Source organism: Cetorhinus maximus, chromosome 15, assembly GCF_964194155.1.
Source record: "Cetorhinus maximus chromosome 15, sCetMax3.hap1.1, whole genome shotgun sequence".
Taxonomy (NCBI): domain Eukaryota; kingdom Metazoa; phylum Chordata; class Chondrichthyes; order Lamniformes; family Cetorhinidae; genus Cetorhinus; species Cetorhinus maximus.
This window is the reverse complement of record NC_135893.1, coordinates 61,632,832-61,656,983: the sequence shown is the minus strand read 5'-3', so window position 1 is coordinate 61,656,983 and position 24,152 is coordinate 61,632,832. Positions and strand designations below refer to the sequence as shown.

Sequence of the window (24,152 nt, the reverse complement as noted above, 5' to 3'; positions counted from 1 at the left end):
CTACTTGGACATCTGAAAGGAAAAAGGCACAAGGATTAGGTGGAGGTAAAGGGAGATGGGAAACTAAGAACTGCATGCTTGTACCATCTGCAGCATGTAACTCAGAAGAGATTGAGAGATGAGGAAAAGTGGATTGGGAAAAGGAGAATTAGATATCAGCAGACCATTATATTCAATGGATTCAGCACCACTGCTGGTCATAGCCTCTGCCAATAATGGCCAGCACCATCTAACAAGGGGTTAGAACAGATAGCTTTCCCGCTCCAGTTAGTTCCAATTACCCCCGAATTGTATTTCATCTTTCCCTGCAAGAGAGAAGGAAGTGTGTCTGTAAGGGTTATGTAAACTGTTTGGCTAACATGATTGTCATGGTTGAAAAGCTGGCAGTGCGTGCAAGCTGTGAAGCTTGCAATAATGCTAAATGTAAGGATATCGAATTATAGAGATTGCTGGTAATTGAGTGATGGGGTGTGGTGAATTGAGCAATAGCTGAGTCTACTGGTGTACTTGGTAAAATATGGCATTAAGGATGCATTCACTGACCTTGACCATTCATAGGAGGCCATTAAACTTCTTGTAGCACTGCATTCAGGTTGTCAGAACTTGACTCCTGGCTTTGGCCTCCGCGACTATCTGCTCTCTCCACCGTTTGAGCATGTGTTTGAAGTGACTTCTGCCCCCACTGCAGATACAGAGCATTGTACCTCCTTTCCACCTCCTCCAACAAGATTGCCAGAGTAACACTCGAAAATCTTGGTGCCCGCTGTCTCCCAGGGTCAGCCTTTGTTCTTTGTTGCATAAGACAATTCCAAACGGTGTCAGTGCCTCCAGCAGCCACAATGGCTTTAAGAGGTGTATGCTAACTTAAAGTAGTGCAGGTTATTTTAAGTACTGCTAGCAACTAATGATATTGGGCCCTCTGCTGATGTATGCAGCCAATGAACATCATAGTTCATGCCAACTGCATACAGAAATCATGAATCAGCAGGCAGCATGAAAGACATGTTGCCTGCATTACATTGAATGGGAGGCAGCACAAAGATGACACACTGCCTGCGTTATATTGAAAAGGCATGGAATAATCGTACATTGCGTTTCTTACGCCTTCTTTTCAAGTGCTATCTAATTCAGCCTCTTGATCTGTTACCCTACAACAGATGTTATACTAACTAATCTGTAGTTATCTGAATTGTTTCCGCCTTACTTTTTAAAATAGGTTCTACATTGCAGTCTCCAATTTTTCATCCGTATGGCTCAATGCTGAGGTTAACAATCCAATCAATGTCTTCAGCTGGAGCAGTGTGAATAGCTATGATGCCACTAGGAATGGATCTCTCAGAACGGAAGTTCATACATGGGCACTGGTCTGACCTGGATGTCTCCAGTTATTCGTAACATCTCCACATTCAATGGGCCCCAGAAATATTATTTCCAGGACCTCAGCAATTTCCTTCCTCAGGATCCTAGGATGTCTCCATTGGTCTTGGCAGTTTGTTTCCCTTATATTAATTAACTTACCTAAAATTTTAAAGAGTATCATCAAGGGATGTGGAGCAAAGACAAATAGATGTGGTAGTTACAATGAAATTTCATTGAATGGCAGCACTGGTCTTGGGGGCTGAATGATCCTATTAAATACCTTTGGCATTTTTGGACCTCAATATAGTGCTCAGCACATGTATTTTTTCCAAGCATTCTGAAATATGTCAACAGTCACTAAATACACTAGCTAACTCCTTGAGAAAATAGTATATTTGAATCTTTAATCTTTATCTGTGATTCTCCCCTCCTATTTTAGTCTCCTAGTCAGTCTTGAAAAGGAGCTGGCCCAAGCTCATTCAGTTTAAGGCAGGATTTGAAGCATTGATCTTGTTCAACCTGTGCAATTCCAGTATTTCTCTATTTACAATCTGTTTCAACATTTATGATCACATTGTCCTACCCTACTGGAGCTGCTCTAGAAAAGATCTGTACATCAAATTGGCTGAGAAAAAGGGAAAAAGTATGCTTTATGTACTTAACAGGTTGATATGTGAAGATACCAACATTCTGACTCTGACTGCAATCAACAGCATGCAAAAAGTGAGAAATTTACTGGCATCCATTTTTTATAAACTGGCCATAAACTGCTAGCTGAAATCTTATCTTTACACTATATAATAGAAACAAAATTAGAGTTTCTAACTTATTAATGAGAGTCTCACTGGAACTTGTCAGGATGCCCAGCCTCCATGCAAATTAGTGACAATAAGGTCTAGATCGGCAGTACACAGCGTGAAATAGAGCTGCTCCATTTTAACTGCTTTTCCTCTCAGCTCCCGTCAATTGAGGAGAGTTAAAATAGCCACTAACACTTCCAAACTGTCATTACGATGGCCAAGTAATGGAAGTGTTTACTTGCCATTTTAACACCAATATTGACAAAATTCAATAAAAATATAATTGTAGTTTCCTTTTCAAAGCATATCAACATTTGGGGGTCACACCATTGACAAAATCCTAACTGAACTAGCCACATAAATATTGTGGCTACAAGGGCAGGTCAGAGGCTGAGTATTCTGCAGTGAGCAACAGACCACCCAACACTCCAAAATCTTTTCACCAACTATAAGGCACAAGTTAGGAGCATGATGGAATGTTCTCCATTTGGCTGGATGTATTCAGCTCCAAGAAGCCCGACACCATTCAGGACAAAGCAGCCCATTTACCACCTATAACTCCCTCTATCACCAATACAGAGTTTACAATGTGAACCATATAAAGATACAGTGCAGCAACTCGCCAACACTTCTCTAACACCAACTCCTAGTCTTGCGCATTCTATTGCCAAGAAGAACTAGGGCAGCAGACCCATTGGGACGCCACCATCTGGACGTTCCCCTCCAAGGTACACAACATCCTGACTTGGAAACATATTATTGTTCCGTCATCATCACGCGGTCAAAATCCTGGAACACCTAACCCAACAAAATTGTGGAGAGTACCTTACCAAAGGACTGCAGCAGTACAAGAAAGTGGCTCACCAACATATTATCAAGGGCAATTAGGGATGGGCAATAAATGCTGGCCTTGTCAGTGATGTCCTCAGCCAATGAATGAATAAAGAAAACTGACAGACCACAAAATTGGATGAACAGTGGGAGTGGGTGAACCAAACCCAGTTTGCTCACTGCTGACATCCTTGAGCCTTGATGATACATCAGTCCAATTTAATTTTGGCATGAAAAAGATCAATAGCCAATACTGCTGCATTTTAGAGTTTCAGTGTTAATCCTGTGATTTGGATCACTAGCTCACCATAGTATCTCTACTCTTCTCTCTGTCAAGGGTGCCCCTTGACATGCACAAACCTGTTCCCTCTGATCATTCACATTAAACATAAACTAGCTAACCCAACTTGAGTCAACATTGTGGCTTTGCTCATCAACTCTTTTAACACCACGGTGGTCGTAAAAAATATATATAATATAGAATATACTGATCAAAGAAAACTTATAAATATTGCCCAATTCAAAAACACAAATGGGCATGGGAAAAACAAGAAGTAGTCATCAAAAACAAAAATACCTGGAAAAACTCAGCAGGTCTGGCAGCAGCTACGGAGAGGAGCACAGTTAACGTTTCGAGTCCGAATGACCCTTCAACAGAACTAAGTAAAAATAGAAGAGAGGTGAAATATAAGCTGGTTTGGACGGGGGAACAGGAAGAGCTGGATAGAGGGCCAGTGATAGGTGGAGATAACCAAAAGATGTCACAGACAAAAGGATAAAGAGGTTGAAGATGGTGATATTATTTAAAGGAATGTGCTAATTAAGGGTAGAAAGCAGGACGAGCAAGGTACAGATAGCCCTAGTGGGGGTGGGGTGGGGGGAAGGAATCGAAATAGGCTAAAAGGTAGAGATAAAACAATGGATGGAAAGACACTTAAAAATAATGGAAGTAGGTGGGAAAAGAAAAATCTATATAAATTATTGGAAAAAACAAAAAGGAGGGGGAAAATCGGAAAGGGGGTGGGGATGGAGGAGAGAGTTCATGGTCTAAAATTGTTGAACTCAATATTCAGTCCGGAAGGCTGTAAAGTGCCTAGTCAGAAGATGAGGTGCTGTTCCCCCAGTTTGCGTTGAGCTTCACTGGAACAATGCAGCAAGCCAAGGATGGACATGTGGGCATGAGAGCAGGGTGGAGTGTTGAAATGGCAAGCGACAGGGAGGTCTGGGTAATGCTTGCGGACAGACCGAAGGTGTTCTGCAAAGCGGTCACCCAGTCTGCGTTTGGTCTCTGTAATGTAGAGGAAACTGCATTGGGAGCATCGAATGCAGTAGACTAAGTTGAGGGAAGTGCAAGTGAAATGCTGCTTCACTTGAAAGGAGTGTTTGGGCCCTTGGACGGTGAGAGGGGAAGTAAAGGGGCAGGTGTTGCACATTCTGCGGTTGCATGGGAAGGTGCCATGGGAGGGGGTTGAGGTGTAGGGGGTGATGGAGCAGTACACCAGGGTGTCCCGGAGGGAACGATCCCTGCGGAATGCCGCCAGGGAGGATGAAGGGAAGATGTGTTTGGTGATGGCATCATGATGGAGTTGGCAGAAATGGCGGAGGATGATCCTTTGAATGCGGAGGCTGGTGGGGTGATAAGTGAGGACAAGGGGGACCCTATCATGTTTCTGGGAGGGAGAAGAAGGTGTGAGGGCGGATGCGCGGGAGATGGGCCAGACACGGTTGAGGACCCTGTCAACCACCATGGGTGGAAAACCTCGGTTAAGGAAGAAGGAGGACATGTCAGAGGAACTGTTTTTGAAAGTGGCATCATCAGAACAGATGTGACGGAGGCAAAGGAATTGAGAGAATGGGATGGAGTCCTTACAGGAAGCGGGGTGCAAGGAGCTGTAGTCGAGGTAGCTGTGGGAGTCGGTAGGCTTGTAATTGATATTGGTGGACAGTCTATCACCAGAAATTGAGACAGAGAGGTCAAGGAAGGGAAGGGAAGTGTCAGAGATGGACCATGTGAAAATGATGGAGAGGTGGAAATTGGAAGCAAAATTAATAAATTTTCCAGGTCCAGACGAGAGCATGAAGCAGCACCGAAGTAATCATCGATGTACCGGAGAAAGAGTTATGGGAGGGGGCCGGAGTAGGACTGGAACAAGGAATGTTCCACATACCCCATAAAGAGACAGGCATAGCTGGGGCCCAAGCGGGTACCCATAGCCACACCTTTTATTTGGAGGAAGTGAGAGGAGGTTAAGGAGAAATTGTTCAGTGTGAGAACAAGTTCAGCCAGACGGAGAAGAGAAGTGGTGGATGAGGATTGTTCGGGCCTCTGTTCGAGGAAGTAGTCAACAACCTTCTCTAGAGAAGAGACGACTGAGGGGTGGCCTGACAGAGATCTTTAAGGTTATGAAAGGGTTTGATATGAAAATATCTTCTCTATGTCTACCCTTAGGGTCAGTCGTGGCTCAGTTGATAGCACTCTCATCTCTAAGTTGAAAGGTTGTTGGTTCAAGTCCCACTCCAGGACTTCACCACAAAAATATAGGCTGACACTTGAGTGCAGCATTGAGAGTGCTGCATTATCAGAGATGCCGTCTTTCGGATGGGACATTAAGCAGGGAACCTGTTTGCCCTCTCAAGTTCACATAAAAGATCCCATGGCACCACTTTGAAGAAGAGCAGGGGCGTTAGCCTCAGTGTCTTGGATGTACTTATCCCTCAATCAATATCACAATAACAGATTATCTGGTCATTATTGTATTGCTGTTTGCACGAGCTTGCTGTGGCAAATTGGTTTCTACGTTTCCTACATTGCAACAGTGAATACACTTCATTGGCTATAAAGAGCTTTGGACATCCTGTGGTTATGAAAGGTGCCATATAAATGCAACTCTTCTTTTCTTCTTGTCGGGGAGACCAAAACTTGGAGCCATCAATGTAAGATAGTCACCAATAAATCCAATTTTGAATTCAGGAGAAACCTCTTTAGTCAGAGAGCGTTAGACTTGCTCCCACAGAAGTACCTATGGCAACTAGAATAGTCACATTTAAGAATAAGCTGGATAAACCCATACGAGAGGAAAGAATAGTGGGATATGTTAATCGGATTAAATGGTGACCGGTAGGAGGAGGCTCAATGTGGAGCATAAACCCCAGCATGGATCAGTGTGGCCAAATAGCCTGTTTGTGCTGGAGATACTATGTAAGAGTATATTTTATATTGCCCTTCTGAAATGAATGATTGCATTATTTATTCAAAATAATGTATACACTGACAATTGTTTCTCATTACATTGTATAGGATTTCACCTTCACCAACAACTTATATCATACAATGGTGCAATCCAAATTCAGGCCCATCTCTCCCTACATAGCAAGCACCTGTTTTCAAGTGTTGAACAGTGTTAAAGGAGAAAGTACTGACATTTAAACAGGGGACATAATTGATGTTATTTGCAGAGGCTATGCACAGGGACTAAATGTCACCCACTGATCTCACACCTTTAGGCACTGTAGGGGGAGAGGGTAAACTGCAAAGAATATATAGTAAGGTATTATCAGGCAAGAATAAATTGGCACTGTACAAATAATCAATGCACCTATATTCACAGAGAGTCCATCATGTTGTGAGCAAGAACGCTTCAATATCAACTAACCACTACAGGTCTGTGCCCTGTATTTGGAAGAAGCTCACAATATTAATCCTGAAATTTGTCAGCATATGTGTTGAAGTTGAGATTTCATTAGCATAAACTGCCAAAGACTGACCAAGGCCTGTTAACAATTGTTAATGAATATCTGCTGTCCAGACATATGTCTGCGGTTCCATTTCAGCTTTAGTGAACTCAATTTCTACTGATATAATCTCTTCATTCAAGTCATTGTTTGATCTTTTTTCAAATTGCTTTATATTGAAGCTCTTGGGTTCCATGTGTCGTGAACTAAAACATACCAGGGTCAAAATAATTTTACATATCTACAGTAGTTTAAATTGACCAAAAAAATTGGAATTTTAATGAAAGAAATACTTTGATGTAACACAATTGAGAAGTCTTTTCACAGTTGATATTCCTAATTAAAGAACAACTCACTAATGAGCCTCATTCATAACCTTTCACTGCCTGGAGGAACTGTGATCAGAATAATTTATTGGGTAGTTTTTATTCAAAAGTTTGGAAAACAAAGTCCATCAGGTCTAATTGATCTAATTAATGCCTGAGTGACAGTGTAATTTTGTCACTTGTAAATTATTTCATTAGCATTTTTTTTTAAAGGTTGTAGTCACACGGTAACTATTAACCTCTTCTTTCCCGATGTTATCACATCTACTCTCCACTCAGACATTAGAATGCAGTGATAACAAATGGATCTGAATAAAATCTGGTCATCAAAAGAGAGAGGCTAACTCCGCTTGAGTAAATTGATCCCTTCATTGCATCAATATTTTTTCTCAACATTTTACTCAAGATGGCAATACCTAGTCATGGTTTTAGTGAATCTGAATACTTCTTGAATAAGACAGAACACATTACATATTATTTCAATGGGGGAATTGGATATTTTAACAGAAGTGAATGGTTATCAAGATGACCCAGATGGACCAAGCAAGTGAAAAAGGTGATTATAGATTTCAAAACCAAAAGCTAGTGTGGAGGAGGGAGAAAAGCCATGCCGGTGGACTAAGTTACTCATTTTCCAGGCCTTCTGATACTCAGGATTTTACATTAAAATATGAAAAACAAGTTTATAACCTTTGCTTCATGAGTGTCTTGTGATGTCTGCTAAATAAGAGGTTCAAACATTGACTTAACAAGCTCAGCTGGCTTTCTGTTTCATTCTTCCTAATTATCGTCTACAGTTTAAGGTGTCTTTTGTCAAATGCATAAAAGCACTTCAAAAATACAAACATGAATTTTAAAATATTTTAACAGCAAAGCACATTTGTGATATAATTATTACAATGGTTTTGTTAACACAGTTCATGGTCAATTTATACCTTCTAAAATAAAGAGCTAGATGAATATCTGGTTAACAAGAGGATTTAATGCTAGAAGCGAGATGATCAAATATTAGCTGGAATAGAACCCAAGTTTCTGAATTCCATAGCACAGTCATGTCAAGGAAAGGAGTTAGGAGTATGTACACAAGGTTAGAAGTATTTGTTTTGAGGACAACTAACTTTGCACAGCTTGTCCTTGGGAGGTTAAATAGGTTGAGTACAGTCCACGATAGAGTAAATTGTTTGTGGTCTGTCAAAGGAAAGAATTTGATATGATATTATGTTCCTAGTGCTAGTCATGGGACATGGCTTTGCCACAATAGACCAACTCCACCATGGGCTTTAATTTTACCATCATTTTGATCACCAATTTATCAAATTGTTTTGCATTCACACACATGGCTATTCACTAGTTCCTGGAATCACTGTAGTATCAGGAACAATAGTTAGTCATTTAATACAAGGGACTCAAGTTTTCCTCTAAAATCTGAGTATCTGATTATTGACAGTTTCTCAGATCGCTAATTTTGGACATTCAGCAAGAAAATGAAAGATATTACAGAGAAATTCAGAATGCGTGCTGCTATAGCAAGTTGGCATTTCTGCAATTTGCAGCATTCTACAGAAGTTGGCTCAATGAAACTTTCCTATCAGTTGCTAGAAATCTCAATCTAACATCCAAAATGCTTCCAGGCAAAAATGATTTTCTGATGACCGAACTACTGCATCAGTCAAACCAGGAATTAAAAAAACCATTTAAGTAAGAAACTCAAAAGCCTTACATGATCTTTTATTCATGAAAGTGCTCATGAAAACTCAGATACCAACTACATGCAATGAATATCAGAGATACCTGCCAATGCATTTCAAATTACATTACATAATTATTGAAAGGAACTAAATGGAATAAAAGACTAAATACTGAACAGTATATTGTGAAGGGGAGATGTCTTAAGAATGCTTGTATGATTTCCCATAGTCACTTTGCATAGTCTAAGTCAAAGCACTTTCACCTCTGAGTGAGAACGTTGTGGGTTCAAGTCCCATGCCAGAGCCTTCTGCACACAATCATGATTGCCATTCCAGTACAGAATTGAACATACATAAAGGGTCCTATTTCAAAGAACATTTGTTCTTTGTGGTCTCCTCGCCAATGTGCAACCTGCAACCAACAGATTTTCTGCTCATTATCACTTGGCTGCTTGTAGAACCATATTGTGTGCACTTTAGGTGCTAAATTTTCCATGCTATAACAGTGACAACTTCCTTGGTTCAAAAGCACTTTGGAATATCCTGAGGTAATGACAGGTGCTATATAAATGCAATGCGACCCATGAAGCAGCTTCCCTTCTCGAGGGCAATTAGGGGTGGGCCTTAAAACCATAGAAAAGTTACAGTGCAGAAAGAGGCCATTCAGCCCATCATGTCTGCACCGGCCAAAAAGAGAAAGAAGAGACTAGAAACTCATCTTAATCCCACTTTCCAGCACCTGGTCCATAGCCTTGCAGGTTATAGCACTTCAGATGCAGATCCAGGTACCTTTTAAATGAGTTGAGCATGTCAGCCTCAACCACCAACTAAGGCAGTGAATTCCAGATGCCCACCACCCTCTGGGTGAAGAAGTTTTTCCTCATGTCCCCTCTAATCCTTCTACCAATCACCTTAAATCTATGCCCCCTGGTAATCAGCCCCACAGCTAGGAGAAACAAGTCTTTCCTGTCTACCCTATCTAGGCCCCTCATAACTGTGTACACCTCAATTCAGTCAACGCTTAGCCTCCTCTGTTCTAAGGAAAACAACCTTAGCCTATGCAATCTCTCCTCATACTGCAATTTTCAAGCCCCAGCAACATTCTTGTAAATCACCTCTGCACTCTCTCCAGAGCAATTATGTCCTCCTGTAATGTGGTGACCAGAACTGTACACAAAATTCCAGCTGTGATCTAACCAGCAACACTCACATCCCATGAAAGAATAAAAAAAGTCATGCTTCAGATAGGATTGACTCAAACACATGGGAAAGCTCTGACCCAAACATTACAGAAGGGAGTTGTTAGCAACTGAGCACAACGTTACATGCAGAAAACTCTAGAGGCTTACATATAACAACAATAGTAGAGCAGTGATAATATTAATGGAGTAGTAATCAAGAAGCCTGGGCTAATGCTCTGGAGTCACAAGCTGAAATCCAACCACCACAGTTGGGAGAATTTAAATTCAAATAATCAAATAAATCTGGAATAAAAAGCCAATCTCAGTAATAATAGCCATGAAACTAATGGATTGCACTAAAAATGTAACTGTCCTAAAAACCTAAATTCCTTGCGAAAGGAAATCTGCTGTTCTTGCCTGGCTAGGCATATATTTTTTTATTTATTCGTTCATGAGCTGTGGGCATCGCTGGCTAGGCCAGCATTTAGTGCACATTCCTAACTGCCCTTGTTCAGAGAACATTTAAGAGTCAACCACATTGCTGTGGGTTTGGAGTCACATGCAGGCCAGACCAGGTAAGGGCAACAGATTTCCTTGCCTAAAGGACATAATTGAACCAGTTGGATTTTTACGACAATCAACAATGGTTTCATGCTCATCATTAGGCTTTTAATCCCAGGTTTTTATTGGATTCAATATTCACCATCTGCTGCGGTGGGATTCAAACCTGGGTCCCCAGAGCATTACCCTGGGTCTCTGGAGTACTAGTCCAATGACAATACCACTATGCCACCACCTCCCCATATATGTGACTTCAGGCCAGAGCAATATAGCTGACTGCCCTCTGAAGTGGGCGAGCAAACCACTCAGTTGTATCAGTTCACTATGGCAAAGTCAAATCAGTTCACTACGGCAAAGACAGATAAGGGTAAAACAAGACAGACCACCTGAAATCTGATACAACAAAGGAAAAACTAGCCCAATCAATACTACAAAGATCTGGAGACTTGTGCCAAAATTGGGGAAGCTGGTCCGCTTGTCAAGCAACAGTCCGATGCAGTCGTAATCACACTGTCATACTTTACAGCCAGTATCCAATACCCCATCATCATCTCTGGATATCTTCTGTCTACCACCGAGAGAGACTAACGAGGGCTTGAATACATTCAGGAGGAAGTTGCCCTGGAAATCCTCAATATTGACTAAATCCCATGAAATCTCTTCACATCATGGGCAAAGAAACAGTTGCCTCAACTGAAGAATCAGTCCTACTTCACTTTGAAGACTATTTGGAAGAGAGCATCAGTGGTAGAAAAGGCACAGATGTAAGCTGGGTGGGAGACTTCAATGTGACTCAGTGGTAGCGCTACTGACTGAGCTGACCAAGTCATGAAGGTCATGTCTACCAGACTGGGCATGCAGCAGATGGTGAGAGAAGCACAATGAGAGAAAAGCCTCCTTATGAATCTAACTGTCACAGAAGCATTTATTCATGTCAGTGTTATGGCACAGCTGATGGTAAATGCTGAGTTGTTCAAATCCCAAAGGGAAACATGAAACAATTGCCAGAACTTGTTTTGTAATTTGTATAAATTTAAAGATGCATGCCTTGAATTTAGTAGTAGTAAGACTGCCAAGTCTTAAGCTTTTACAAAAAATAGATTAAACATTTATTAAGAAAAATGATTTTTTAGCACATACGTGTCCACAAATTACTACTATAATAACTTCTTAACCCCCAACATAACCTGACTCTCAGTTATACTTTCGTTAAGGCAACAGTAAGACACAGATTTTAAAAGACCCAGGCGAGGTGACACACAATACCCTGAACCAGTCAAATTCAAAGTTGAGTTTTCTTAACTTCAGTTCTTTGGAAACAGCAGCTTGAGGCATAGATGCCGAAGGCTTTTCACACTTGTTAGGTCTTAAAATGCCTACCCTTACACACAGCCTTTGCTCCTTTATACATATTTTCCCCTTTGCAAATTCCCATTGTTTCACTATGTCGTTCCACTTTAGTTTTCTGATAATAAAAATCTCTCATCGTACTAAGTTTTACTAGTAATCTTTGGGAGAAATAAGCACACTGTTTCTGAACTCCACCTAGCCGGTGTAATATTTCATTTCCTCTTTTGAAAACAACCTAATCTGCTTTATTTAAAAATACAAATGTTCTTTTACACCTTACATTCTAAACTTCCCTCATGTTTACATCAAAGCCTTCACACCAGCTGCCTTTAATCCAATTATACACACACACATGATCATATCAAAGTCCTTTTGGAGTCAAAGCCCTGTTTCACACTGAGGACACCCTCCATCATGTAGTGTGGCACTACCACCGTGCCAAATGGGATACAACAACATCTCTAAATGCTACCGATTGGTCATACACTTTTTGGGGAGATGCGGTAAAGCAATTTAAGTACCTAGCGGTCAGAAAGTAACACAAAGCACTTTCCTTCTTCCCAATTGACAGACGAAAGAGAAAGTAGAAGGTCGATTACATTTGATATTTATGGAGATGCTTAGCCACTCGAAGTAATACAATCTATTGCAGATCACCACACAGCTTTGTTATTAGGATGAGATGTTCAAGTGTGTATGCCCCAGACGTTGTATTGTCTGACACTGTGTTTTCTCTATCCATTTGAGTGGCTTTGCTGCATCAAACTACACTGGATCTGATCACAGTCGACAAGCAGTTATTCCATTTGAGTTACAGCCACAGTTAAGCTACTGTTTGTTCAATTGAGAAAAACGGATGTTGAAAAGGAATGTTCCCTTTGTCAGGCCACTTCAGACCCAGCACACTTCCCATATCTAAGCAATTCAATGAAAAGTGCAGGAGGGCATGCCAGGAGCAGTACCAGGCATACCTACAAAGGAGGTGTCAACCTGGTGAAGTTACAACACAGGACTACTTCCATGCAAAACAGCAGAAGCAGCATGCAGTAGACAGAGCTAAGCAATCCCACAACCAATGAATCAGAGCTACGCTCTGCAGTCCTGTTACATCCAGTCATGAATGGTGGTGGACAACTAAACCACTAACTGGAAGAAGAGGCTCCACAAATATCCCCATCCTCAATGATGGGGGAGCCTAGCACATCCATACAAAAGACAAGACTGAAGCATTTGCAGCCATCTTCAGCCACAAGTGCTGAATGGACGATCCATCTTGGCCTCCTTCGGAGGTCCCCAGCATCACAGATGCCAATCTTCAGCCACTCCATTTGATATCAAGAAATGCCTGAAGGTACTGGATACTGCAAAGACTATGGGCCCTGATAGTATTTCGGCAATAGTACTGAAGACTTGTGCTCCAGAACTAGCCATGCCTGTAGCCAAGCTGTTCCAGTACAGCTACAACACTGGCATCTATCCGGCAATGTAGGAAATTGCCCAGCTATGTCCTGTCCACAAGAACAGGGCAAATCCAAAATGGCCAATTACCACCCCATCAGCTTACTCTCGATCATCAGCAAAGTAATGGAAATATCATCAACAGAACCATCAAACAGCACTTACTGAGAAATAACCTATTCACTGACACTCAGTTTGCATTCCACTAGGGCCACCCAGATCCTCACTTCATTCCCAAGAAAAGGAATTTTTGAAATGTCTACGAGATGGCTCTTTGGAGCAGCTTGTGGTGGAGCCCACTAGGGAACAGGCAATTCTAGATTTAGTGATGTATAATGAGGCAGATTTGATAAGGGAGCTTAAGGTGAAGGAACCCTGAGGAGGAAGTGACCATAATATGATAGAATTTACCCTGCAATTTGAGAGGAAAAAGTTGGAATCAGATGTAACGGTATTACAGTTGAATAAAGGCAACTACAGAGGCATGAGGGAGGAGCTGGCCAGAATTGACTGGGAGATGAGCCTAGCAGGAAAGACAGTGGAACAGCAATGGCAGGAGTTTCTGGGAGTAATTTGGCAGACACAGCAAAAATTCATTCCTAGGAAGAAGAAGCATACTAAAGAGAGGACGAGGCAACCATGGCTGACAAGGGAAGTCAGGGACAGCATAAAAGCTAAAGAGAAAGCATACAATGCGGCGAAGAGCAGTGGGAAACCAGGGGATTGGGAAGCCTACAAAGACCAACAGAGGACAACTAAAAAAGAAATAAGGAGGGAGAAGATTAAATATGAGGGTAAACTAGCCAGTAATATAAAAGAAGATTGCAAGAGATTTTTTAGATATATAAAAGGTAAGAGAGAGGCAAAAGTGGACATTGGGCCGCTGGAAAATGACGCTGGAGAAGCAGTAGTGGGGAACAAAGGAATGGCGGAGGAACTGAATAGGTGCTTTGTGTCATTCTTCACGGTGGAAGACACGAGTAACATCCCCAAGGTTCAAGAGAGTCGGGGGGCAGAGGTGAGTATGGTGGCCATTACCAAGGAGAAGGTGCTAGGAAAGCTGAACGGTCTGAAGGTGGATAAATCACCTGGACCAGATGGATTACACCCCAGAGTTCTGAAGGAGCTAGCTGAAGGATAGTGGAGGCGTTAGTGGTAATCTTTCAGGAATCACTCGAAACAGGGAGGGTCCCAGAGGACTGGAAAATCGCTAATGTAACCCCCCTGTTTAAGAAGGGAGTGAGGCAAAAGACAGGAAATTACAGGCCGATTAACCTGACCTTGGTCGTTGGTAAGATTTTAGAGTCCATTATTAAGGATGAGATTTCAGAATACTTGGAAGTGCATTGTAAAATAGGGCAAAGTCAGCATGGTTTCATCAAGGGGAGGTCATGCCTGACAAATCTGTTAGAATTCTTTGAGGAGGTAACGAGTAGGTTAGACAAAGGAGAGCCAATGGATGTTATCTACTTGGACTTCCAGAAGGCCTTTGACAAGGTGCCGCACAGGAGGCTGCTCAGTAAGATAAGAGCCCACGGTGTTAGAGGCAAGGTATTAGCATGGATAGAAGATTGGCTGTCTGGCAGGAGACAGAGAGTGGGAATAAGGGGGTCCTTCTCAGGATGGCGGCCGGTGACTAGTGGAGTTCTGCAGGAGTCAGTCTTGGGACCACAACTTTTCACTTTATACATTAATGATCTAGATGAAGGAACTGAGGGCATCCTGGCTAAGTTTGCAGATGATACAAAGATAGGTGGAGGGACAGGTAGTATTGAGGAGGCGGGGAGGCTGCAGAAGGATTTGGACAGGTTAGGAGAATGGGCAAAGAAGTGGCAGATGGAATACAACGTGGGGAAGTGTGAGGTCATGCACTTTGGTAGGAAGAATAGAGGCATAGACTATTTTCTAAATGGGGAGAGAATTCAGAAATCTGGAGTGCAAAGGGACTTGGGAGTCCTAGTCCAGGATTCTCTTAAGGTTAACTTGCAGGTTGAATCGGTAGTTAGGAAGGCAAATGCAATGTTGGCATTTATTTCGAGAGGACAAGAATATAAAAGCAGAGATGTGCTGCTGAGGCTTTATAAGGCTCTGGTCAGACCATATTTAGAATATTGTGAGCAATTTTGGGCCCCATATCTCAGGGGAAGGATGTGCCGGCCATGGACAGGGTCCAGAGGAGGTTCACCAGAACGATCCCAGGAATGAAAGGCTTAATATATGAGGAACGTTTGAGGACTCTGGGTCTATATTCCATGGAGTTTAGAAGGATGAGGGGGGATCTGATTGAAACTTACAGAATACTGAAAGGCCTGGATAGAATGGATGTGGGGGAGATGTTTCCATTAGTAGGAGAGACTAGGACCCAGGGGCACAGCCTCAGAGTAAAGGGAAGACCTTTTAGAACAGAGATGAGGAGAAACTTCTTTAGTCAAAGAGTGGTGAATCTATGGAATTCATTGCCACAGAAGGCTGTGGAGGCCAGGTCATTGAGTGTATTTAAGACCAAGATAGATAGGTTTTTGATTGGTCAGGGGATCAAAGGTTACGGGGAGAAGGCAGGAGAATGGGGTTGAGAAACTTATCAGCCATGATTGAATGGCAGAGCAGACTCGATGGGCCGAATGGCCTAATTTCTGCTCCTATGTCTTATGGTCTTACATCATTTGGCCAAACATAGACAAAAGAGCTTAACTCCAGTGGTGAAATGAGAGTAACTGCCCTTGACATAAAGGCAGCATTTGACCAAGTGTGACATCGAGAAGCCCTACCAAAACTGAAGTTAATGGGAATCGGGTGGGGTGGGGGGTTGCAAAACCTCCACTGGTTGGTGTTAGACCTAGCACAACGGAAGATGTTGTGGTTGCTGGTGGTCAACGATCTCAGTCCTGGAAAATGAGTTCTTCAGGGTAATGTCCTAGGCCCAACCATCTTCACTGTTTCATCAATGATTTTTCCTTCACTGTAAGGTTAGAAATTGGCATGTTCGAGGATGACTGCACAACGTTCAGCACCATTCACAACTCTTCAGGTTCTAAAGTAGTCCATATGAAGTAAGACCCAGACAATATTCAAGCTTGGGCTGACAAGTAGCAAATCACATTCGTGCCATGCAAGTGCCAGGCAATGACCATCTCCAACAAGAGAGAATCTAACCATTGCTCCTTGACATTCAATAGCATTACCATTGCTGAATCCCCCACTATCAACATCTTGCGGGTTACCATTGACCAGAAACTGAACTGGACCAACCATATAAATACTATGGCTACAAGAGCAGGCCAGAGGCTGGGAATTCTGCAGAGTGTAACTAATCTCCTGACTCCCCAAAGCCTGTCCACCATCTACAAGGCACAAGTCAGGAGTGTGATGGAATACACTCCACTTGCCTGGATGAGTGCAGCTCAATGACACTCAAGAAGCTGGACAAGGTCAGGACAAAGCAGTCCACTTGATTGGCACCCCATTCACCACCTTAAACATTCACTCCCTCCACCATCTACGCATAGTGCTATACAACACACAGGCTTGTGCTCCAGAACCAGCCGTGCCTGTAGCCAAGCTGTTCCAGTACAGCTACAACACTGGCATCTACCGGCAATGCAGAAAACTGTCCAGGTATGTCCTGTCCACAAGAGCAGGACAAATCCAAAATGGCCAATTACCAGCCCATCAGTCTACTCTCGATCATCAGCAAAGTAATGGAAAGTATCGTCAACAGTGCCATTAAACGGCAGTTCAAGGAAGCAGTACACTACCACCTTCTCAAGGGAAATTAGGGTTGGGCAATAAATGCTGGCTTAGCCAGTGACACCCACATCCCATGAACGAGCAAAAAAAAAAAAGTTGCTACCACTGCCCTCAAACATTTTCACAAAGATTAACTCACTTGTTCAATCAAATTTTGGCAATAACAGTGTAACATTCCCTTTAAAAGAATCACTTAACCCACTATCAGAAAGTGCAAACTACCTTGTTCAGATGACATAATGACTGATGGGAGCAGTAAAATCTCGCATACATACAACAGTTTTACGGGACTAATTTGGGTATCCTTACCCTTCAGTTTAACAATTGACAAGAAAACTGAGTTTAATGCTCCACACACTGCTCATGACTCAGGGCTGAAACTTGAGGGAATCCTACAGGCAGAGGATTTCCCCCTATATCTCCTTTCTCACTTCCTCCCAGTCACGTCCACCCAAACACCTCCACCCCACCACACCATCAGCTTCAGCCTCCATCTCAGATGACGAAGTCTGTTGATCAATCTACAAAGCAACCACTTGTAACTTGTAATGACAGTTGACAGTTCCCTTCCTCTCCTCCTTCCTTGCAGGAAAATGCTAGTGACAAGGGTCAACGGGTCAGGCAGTGTCCTGATAAGCCACAGTGTCTAAATCGATTTGGATTGGTACCGGTTCTGGAGCCAAAAAACTGCTTCAGTCTAGTGAGGGTTACAAGATCTTGCGGAGTCATTAGAAACCTGAGTAGTCTTCCTCACACAGCGATAATCATTTGTAACCAATGGCAGAGGATGTTCTGAGGGATCCAGAGGCCATCTCATACCTTCTCCTTGTTGATACAAACCAAAACTGATTGTCAAATGTGGTCCAAGTGTTGTAACTTATTACTTATGGTGAAAAGGCTCATTCTAAGCTGAATTTCTGCAAGCTACATTTGCATATATACAAGACTCACAAGAAATTAAATTGCAGAAAAGTGAATCTTTCCAAGTTAGAAGAGTGAAAAAGGGATCAAAAATAGTTGCATTGCAACAGAAACTGCAATTAAGTAAGTTGGCTGTACGTTATATTTATTCATCATGCGTATTTGTTTTTCAATTATTCTTGTACACTCGTCAGATATTAAACCACACAGTCTTTAAGATAGATCATACGTCCTACACTGTATTACAGGTCTGATGAGACAAAACTTATTTCATTCCATATCTCTGTCAACTGTCTCAGGCAGGCACCTTCCACACTCCATCACTATACCATACCTCTGAAACTAAAATCTAACAGGCAAAAGAACAGCACTTCAACATACTGCACCAGTGAGTCCTTGTTAAAAGCAGAAAATATACAGCATCTGAAGGAGAAAGGATAGATTAATATTTTAGGTGAAGATTCTTAATTTAATGAAGGACTGTACTCAAAATGTTAACTCATCTTTTCTCTACCAGGTGCCAATAGGGCTGCTGTGTACCCCCAGTACTTGGTTTTTATTAGATTTGCAGCATTCCCATTTTTTTTGTTGTTGTTAGCCAGCCCCAAGCCTCTTCTTTATGTTTCACACAAGTACTGAATATCATGGCTGCAAAATTGAAATTCACATTCAATAGTGTTAAAATAGAACTTTGGTTTCATCTGCTGAAGCCTAGATGCTCTCAATTCGCAGCTGAGACCAGCTTGATCACATCTCAACCATTCCAACTTAATTTGAAATGCAAACCATTTTATTTGTTATGTACTGAAACTTAGTGTACTGAAACGTAACTTACTAAATAATCACCTGTCCAGTTATTTCTGACATCTGTTGTGGCCACCTGTTCAACTCATGTCAGGCAGTTAAGTTGTACTTAACTAGTAAGTGCATTTGGCTAAGGCAGTAGTTTCGATCAGTATCTTGCACCCTCCAGAGACCAGCTTTCAAATCTGGCCAAAAATAGAAAGGAAATGGATTTTCTTTCACAGACAAGCTGTTACGAATCACAAGTGAATTAGATTCTGGCTTCTTCAGCTTGGCCTACCGTGGGTGGGATCCTTGATTGAAAATTTAATTCCTCTTTGAAATATCCTGCACTCAGAGCACTGTTCATCAGGATTTTTTCTGATGTAATTTCATTAACATGTCAACACAATCCCGGCAGATTTGTGTTTGAAAGATATAATCTTGCACTTTTTAAACAAAAGTCACAGTAAATGATACAGTAGAATTGGTTACAAGTAGTTCAGTTACTTTAAATCTCAAACCCTGAAACCTCTATGGTGGCTCAGCTTACTTATTGAATGGCTGAACCATATAACAGCAGCATCTTTAACAGAGAAAAACATTTTACAGTGCTTCACATAGACATAAAAAATGACCACTCAAAAAAGGATAGTAAGAGGAGTAAACAAAGGTTTAGTCAAGAGGTGGGGAAGGAGAAGATGGAAGTATGGAGGAGGAAAAGCTGAGGAGATTAGTTAAAGGGACTAGGAAGGCAATTTCTGATGGTGGGTACTAGATAGCTAACGGCATGGCTATCAATAGAACAGCAAAGAGATGTAGTCACAAACTCGTATTGGGGTTGAATAGTTAGAGATTACAACAGTTCGGTCTCAGGCAGTGACTAGGTAGGGGGTTGGAATTGGTGGCAGATTGCACCAACTCAAAGGCCAGGCATTGGGCAAATAGTCTAACAGTACAAGAGGTACTAGAGGGACCAAGAAAGGTGCTGCTGGGTGTCAGCAGCATACACATGGAAGTTGACTGCATATCAGTGGATAATGTCACCAAGTGGCAGCATTTAAATAAGAGCAGGCAGCCAAGGATAAGTCCTTGAGAGACTCAAATGATAATTGTGAGAGGGAAGAGGGACATTTCTGGAGCTGTTCTTTCTACAATTGGATAAATAAGAATAGAACCAAGAGACAGGTAGGCCCATTGAACTGGACAACAGAGGAAAACCGTTGGAAGAGGGCAATGTGACGAACCATGTCATAGAATCGTAGAATGGTTACAGCACAGGAGGCCTTTCAGCCCATCATGTTCATCCAGCACCCTGCAACAACTACTCAGCTAATCCCACGATTGAATTTGTCTTCACCACACTCCCAGGCAGTGCATTCCAGATCCTAATCACTCACTGCATTAAAAGATTTTCCTAATGACACCATTGCTTCTCTTGCCATTCACCTTAACTCAATGTCCTCTGGTTCCCAATCCATCCACCAACAGGAACAATTTTCCCTTATCTACTCTATCTAGGCCCCCATTATTTTTAGCATATCTATTAACCATCCTCTCAACTGTCACATTTCTTACAACAACTTCTTAAAACGGAAGTCCCTTATCCTTGGAACCATTCCTGTAAATCTTTTCTGCCCCTTGTCCGATGCCTTCACATGCTTCCTAAATTGTGGTGCCCAAATTGGACACAATACTCCAGTTGAGGCCAAATCAGTTTCTATTTTAATAAAAGACTCACCATAACTTCCTTGCTTTTGTGCTCTATGCCTCTATCTATAAAGCCCAGGATCCCATATGTCTTATTCATGGTTTTTTCAACCTGCCTGCCACCTTCAATGATTGTGCACATAAAACCTCAGGTTTCTCTGCTCCTGCACCCTCTTTAGATTTGTATCCTTTGTTTTTTATTGCCTATCCTTGTCTTCCTATCAAAATCTATTACTTCATACTTCTCTGCATTAAATTTCCTCAGCCATGTGTCCCACCCATTCCACCAACTTAACACTATTCTAGTCTAACGCAATTCTCCTCACGGTTCACAATATTTCTAAGTTCAGCGTCAGCTGCGCATCTTGAAATTGTGCCCTGTGCACCCCAGTCCACATCATTAATATAGATCAAGAAAAGCAGTGGTCTTAATACTAATCCCTGGGGAACCCTATATATACCTTCCTCTAGTCTGGAAAATAACCGTTCACCACTACTCTCTGATTCTTGTCAATCAGCCAACATTGTATCCATGCTGCTACAGTCCCTTTTATTCAATTTGTCAACTTTGTCGACAAGCATTTTATGTGCCAATTTATCAAAGGCCTTTTGGAAGTCACTACACCAGCAAAAACTGCAAGGAGGTCATCGAAATTGAGGGGGAATAATGTGCAACATTCGCTATCACAGGCAATCCAATTTGCGACTTTGTTTCGAACTGTTTTGGTGCTCTGGCAGTGGCAAAAACCCAATTGCAGAGATGCAGACCAGAAGGGTCTAGGCTCACTGTTTGATACCTGCTGAGCTATCAGATGTCTAACCTGGGTTCCAGTAAGGGTGCACTACCATAATCCCAGAATTAGGGAAGGGAATTTCATCCAGAATTACTGGTCCTGATTGCCACCCAGTCTCTCTCAGGAGTGCACATGGAGGATAAATAGAAGAACACTCCCGACTGTGAGTGCCTACTGAAATTCACTGTTTTGCTCATATATAACTGATAACCAAGTAGTAAATATTGGAGATCAGCCAATGCAAAAACTGAAGTTTAGCAAGGAGACAAGGCCTTTAGGAGGGAAAGGGAGATAATTGGTAAGAGGGAAAAAAAACTTAAAAAACCTGATTTAAAAAAGGTGAATTAGGTGAATGTGATTATGAACCCTTTTATAACTGTTATTTCTTTTGCAGTAATTGCATTGGTTAAAAAAATCAAACTGCACAACCTTGATGCTTACCAGTGACTGAAAGTCAAGTCAGATACAGAATTATTTTCATTTATTAAAAGAAAGAATGAGGTCAAACAAGTCAATTTTATAACTCCCCAGGTGAAGAGATGTAGAGATTGTGATTAGAATATGATGTGACTACATTGTTTAAGTATTTTTTAAAAATCCATGTCAGTTGCCCTATGTCTCACAAAATGAACAGCATATTACCGGTTCCACTCTTCAAGGCTGATTTATAAGTGCCTAGCTCAACCTCACCAGTTCCAATATCCAACAGTGGATGTTTCCCCCTATAGGGACATGCAGACAGTCATTTAGATTTCAAAAGCTTGTGCTTACCGTCTGCGCCTTTAGCTTGTGGTTGCCAACATCCTCCAAGGCCTGCGACAGCTGATGCTGCAAAGGAAAGAAAAAGAAAACCCATCAGCATCAACAGTCCCATTAAAGTGAGAGAAATCAAGAATCCCAAGTTTAGCCAAGCATTAGTTCTGGTTATTCAATCTTAGGATGTGAGCGATGCTGACAAAGCCAGCACTTATTGCCCATCCTTAATTGGTCTTAAGAAAATGATGGTGAGCTGCCTTCTTGAACAACAGGAGTCCATGTGGTGTAGGGTATATCCACAGTGCTATTAGGTAAGAAGTTCCAGGATTTTAGCCCAGCAACAGTGAAGGAACAGTAATACAGATGCAAGTCAGGATGGTGCATGACTTGGAGGGGAACTTGCAGGTGTTGGTGCTCCCAAGCACCTGCTGCCCTTGTTCTTCTGGGTGGTAGAGGGCATGGATATAGAAGATGCTGTCGAAGGAACAGAGTAGGGATTTAGCCTCTAACTTTGATAACTGTATTATAAACTAAGACAGAGCTTTTGATACAATACAAAATCATCTGGCCTTGGTGCAGTTTGGATCAGTTTTAATATTCCTTTATGCCATTGTTCAACCCTCTAGCTACCATATATTACCAGGGTGGAACTTGACATAACAAAACTCCTACAGTGGGTCAGGTTCCAGGCCCCTCTTGGCCTGAAAAGAGTCAGCCGTGGCTCAGTTGACAGCAGTCTTGCTCCTTAGTCAGACAGTTGTGGGTTCAAATCTCATTCTAAGACTTCATTACACAAATCAAGGTTGACACTCTAGTGCAGCACTGAGTACTACACTGATGGAGGTGCTGTCTTTCGGATGAGACATTAAATCGAGGCCCCACCTTTCCTCTCCATTGGCCACAAAAGATCAAATGGCACTGTTCCAAAGAGCAGGGGAGTTACCCCCAATGTCCTGACCAGTATTTATCACTCAATCAACATCACATAAAAACAGACCATATCATTGTTTGTGGAAGTTTGCGGTTTCAATATTGGCTGCCATGTTTCTTACATTACACCTGTGACTACACTTAAAAAGTATTTCACTGGCTGTAAAACATTTTTGAGGCGGCATGTGGTCATGATAATGTGATATATAAATGCAAGTTTTTGTCTCTTCGAGATATCCTGAGGTAGTAAAAGACACTATTCAAATTCAAGTCACTGAAGCTGTAAATACAGAAAATAATCAGGCCCCAGCCAAGGAGGAGCCAGCTTGCTGGGCTTGTCAATAAGCACTTTTTAAAATATATTCATTCCTGGGATGTGAGCACTGCTGGTTAGGCCAGCATTTATTGCCCATCTCTAATTGCCCTTGAGAAGGTAGTGATATGCTGCCTTCTTGGACCACTGCAGGCCATGTGTTGTAGGAACACCCACAGTGCTGATAGGGAGGGAGTTCCACGATTTTGAACCAGCGACAGTGAAGGAATGACCAAATAGTTCCAAGCCACGAATGTGTGTGACTTTGAGGGCAACTTGCAGGTGGTGGTGTTCCCATGCATCTGCTGCCATTGTCCTTCTTGATGGTGGAGGTCACATGATCAAGCAAAGCCTTGGTGATTTGCTGCAGTGCATCTTCTTGATGGTACACACTGCTGCCACTGTGCTTTGGTGGTGGAGGGAGTGAATGTTTAAGGTGGTGCCAATCAAGTGGGCTACAGACATACATACGAACATACAAAACAGGGGCAGAAGTAGGCCATTTGGCCCCTCGAGCCTGCTCCACCATTCAATAAGATCAAGGTTGATCTGTTTTGAATTCCACATTCCCATCTACCTCCAATAACCTTTGATTCCCTTGCCTAACAAGAAACGATCTACCTCTGCCTTAAAAATATTCAATAACCCTGCTTCCACTGCCTTCAGAGGCAGAGAGTTCCAAAGTCGCACATCCCTCAGAAAAGATTCTCCTCACCTCTGTCCTAAAAGGGCAACCCCTAATTTTAAAACAGTGCCCCCTAGTTCTGGACTGACTCACAAGAGGAAACATCCTTTCCACATCCACCTTGTCAAAACCGTTCAGGATCTTGTATACTGCGATCAAGTTGCCCCTCAGTCTTTTAAACTCCAGTGGAAACAAGCCCAATCTGTCAAGTCTTTCCTCATAAGACA

General features: G+C 42.1%; 1 protein-coding gene across 3 annotated transcripts in view; it reads right to left on the bottom strand.

The window, feature by feature from the left end:
* The window catches only part of mad1l1 (mitotic arrest deficient 1 like 1), a 1,010,048-nt gene that overhangs the window by 606,737 nt on the left and 379,159 nt on the right, over positions 1 to 24,152 (bottom strand). For all 3 annotated transcript variants that reach the window (XM_078558544.1, XM_078558545.1, XM_078558546.1), the window contains exon 13: positions 22,013 to 22,069. In XM_078558544.1, coding sequence (XP_078414670.1) covers positions 22,013 to 22,069 — 57 coding nt within the window. The remainder of the gene's footprint in view (positions 1 to 22,012; positions 22,070 to 24,152) is intronic.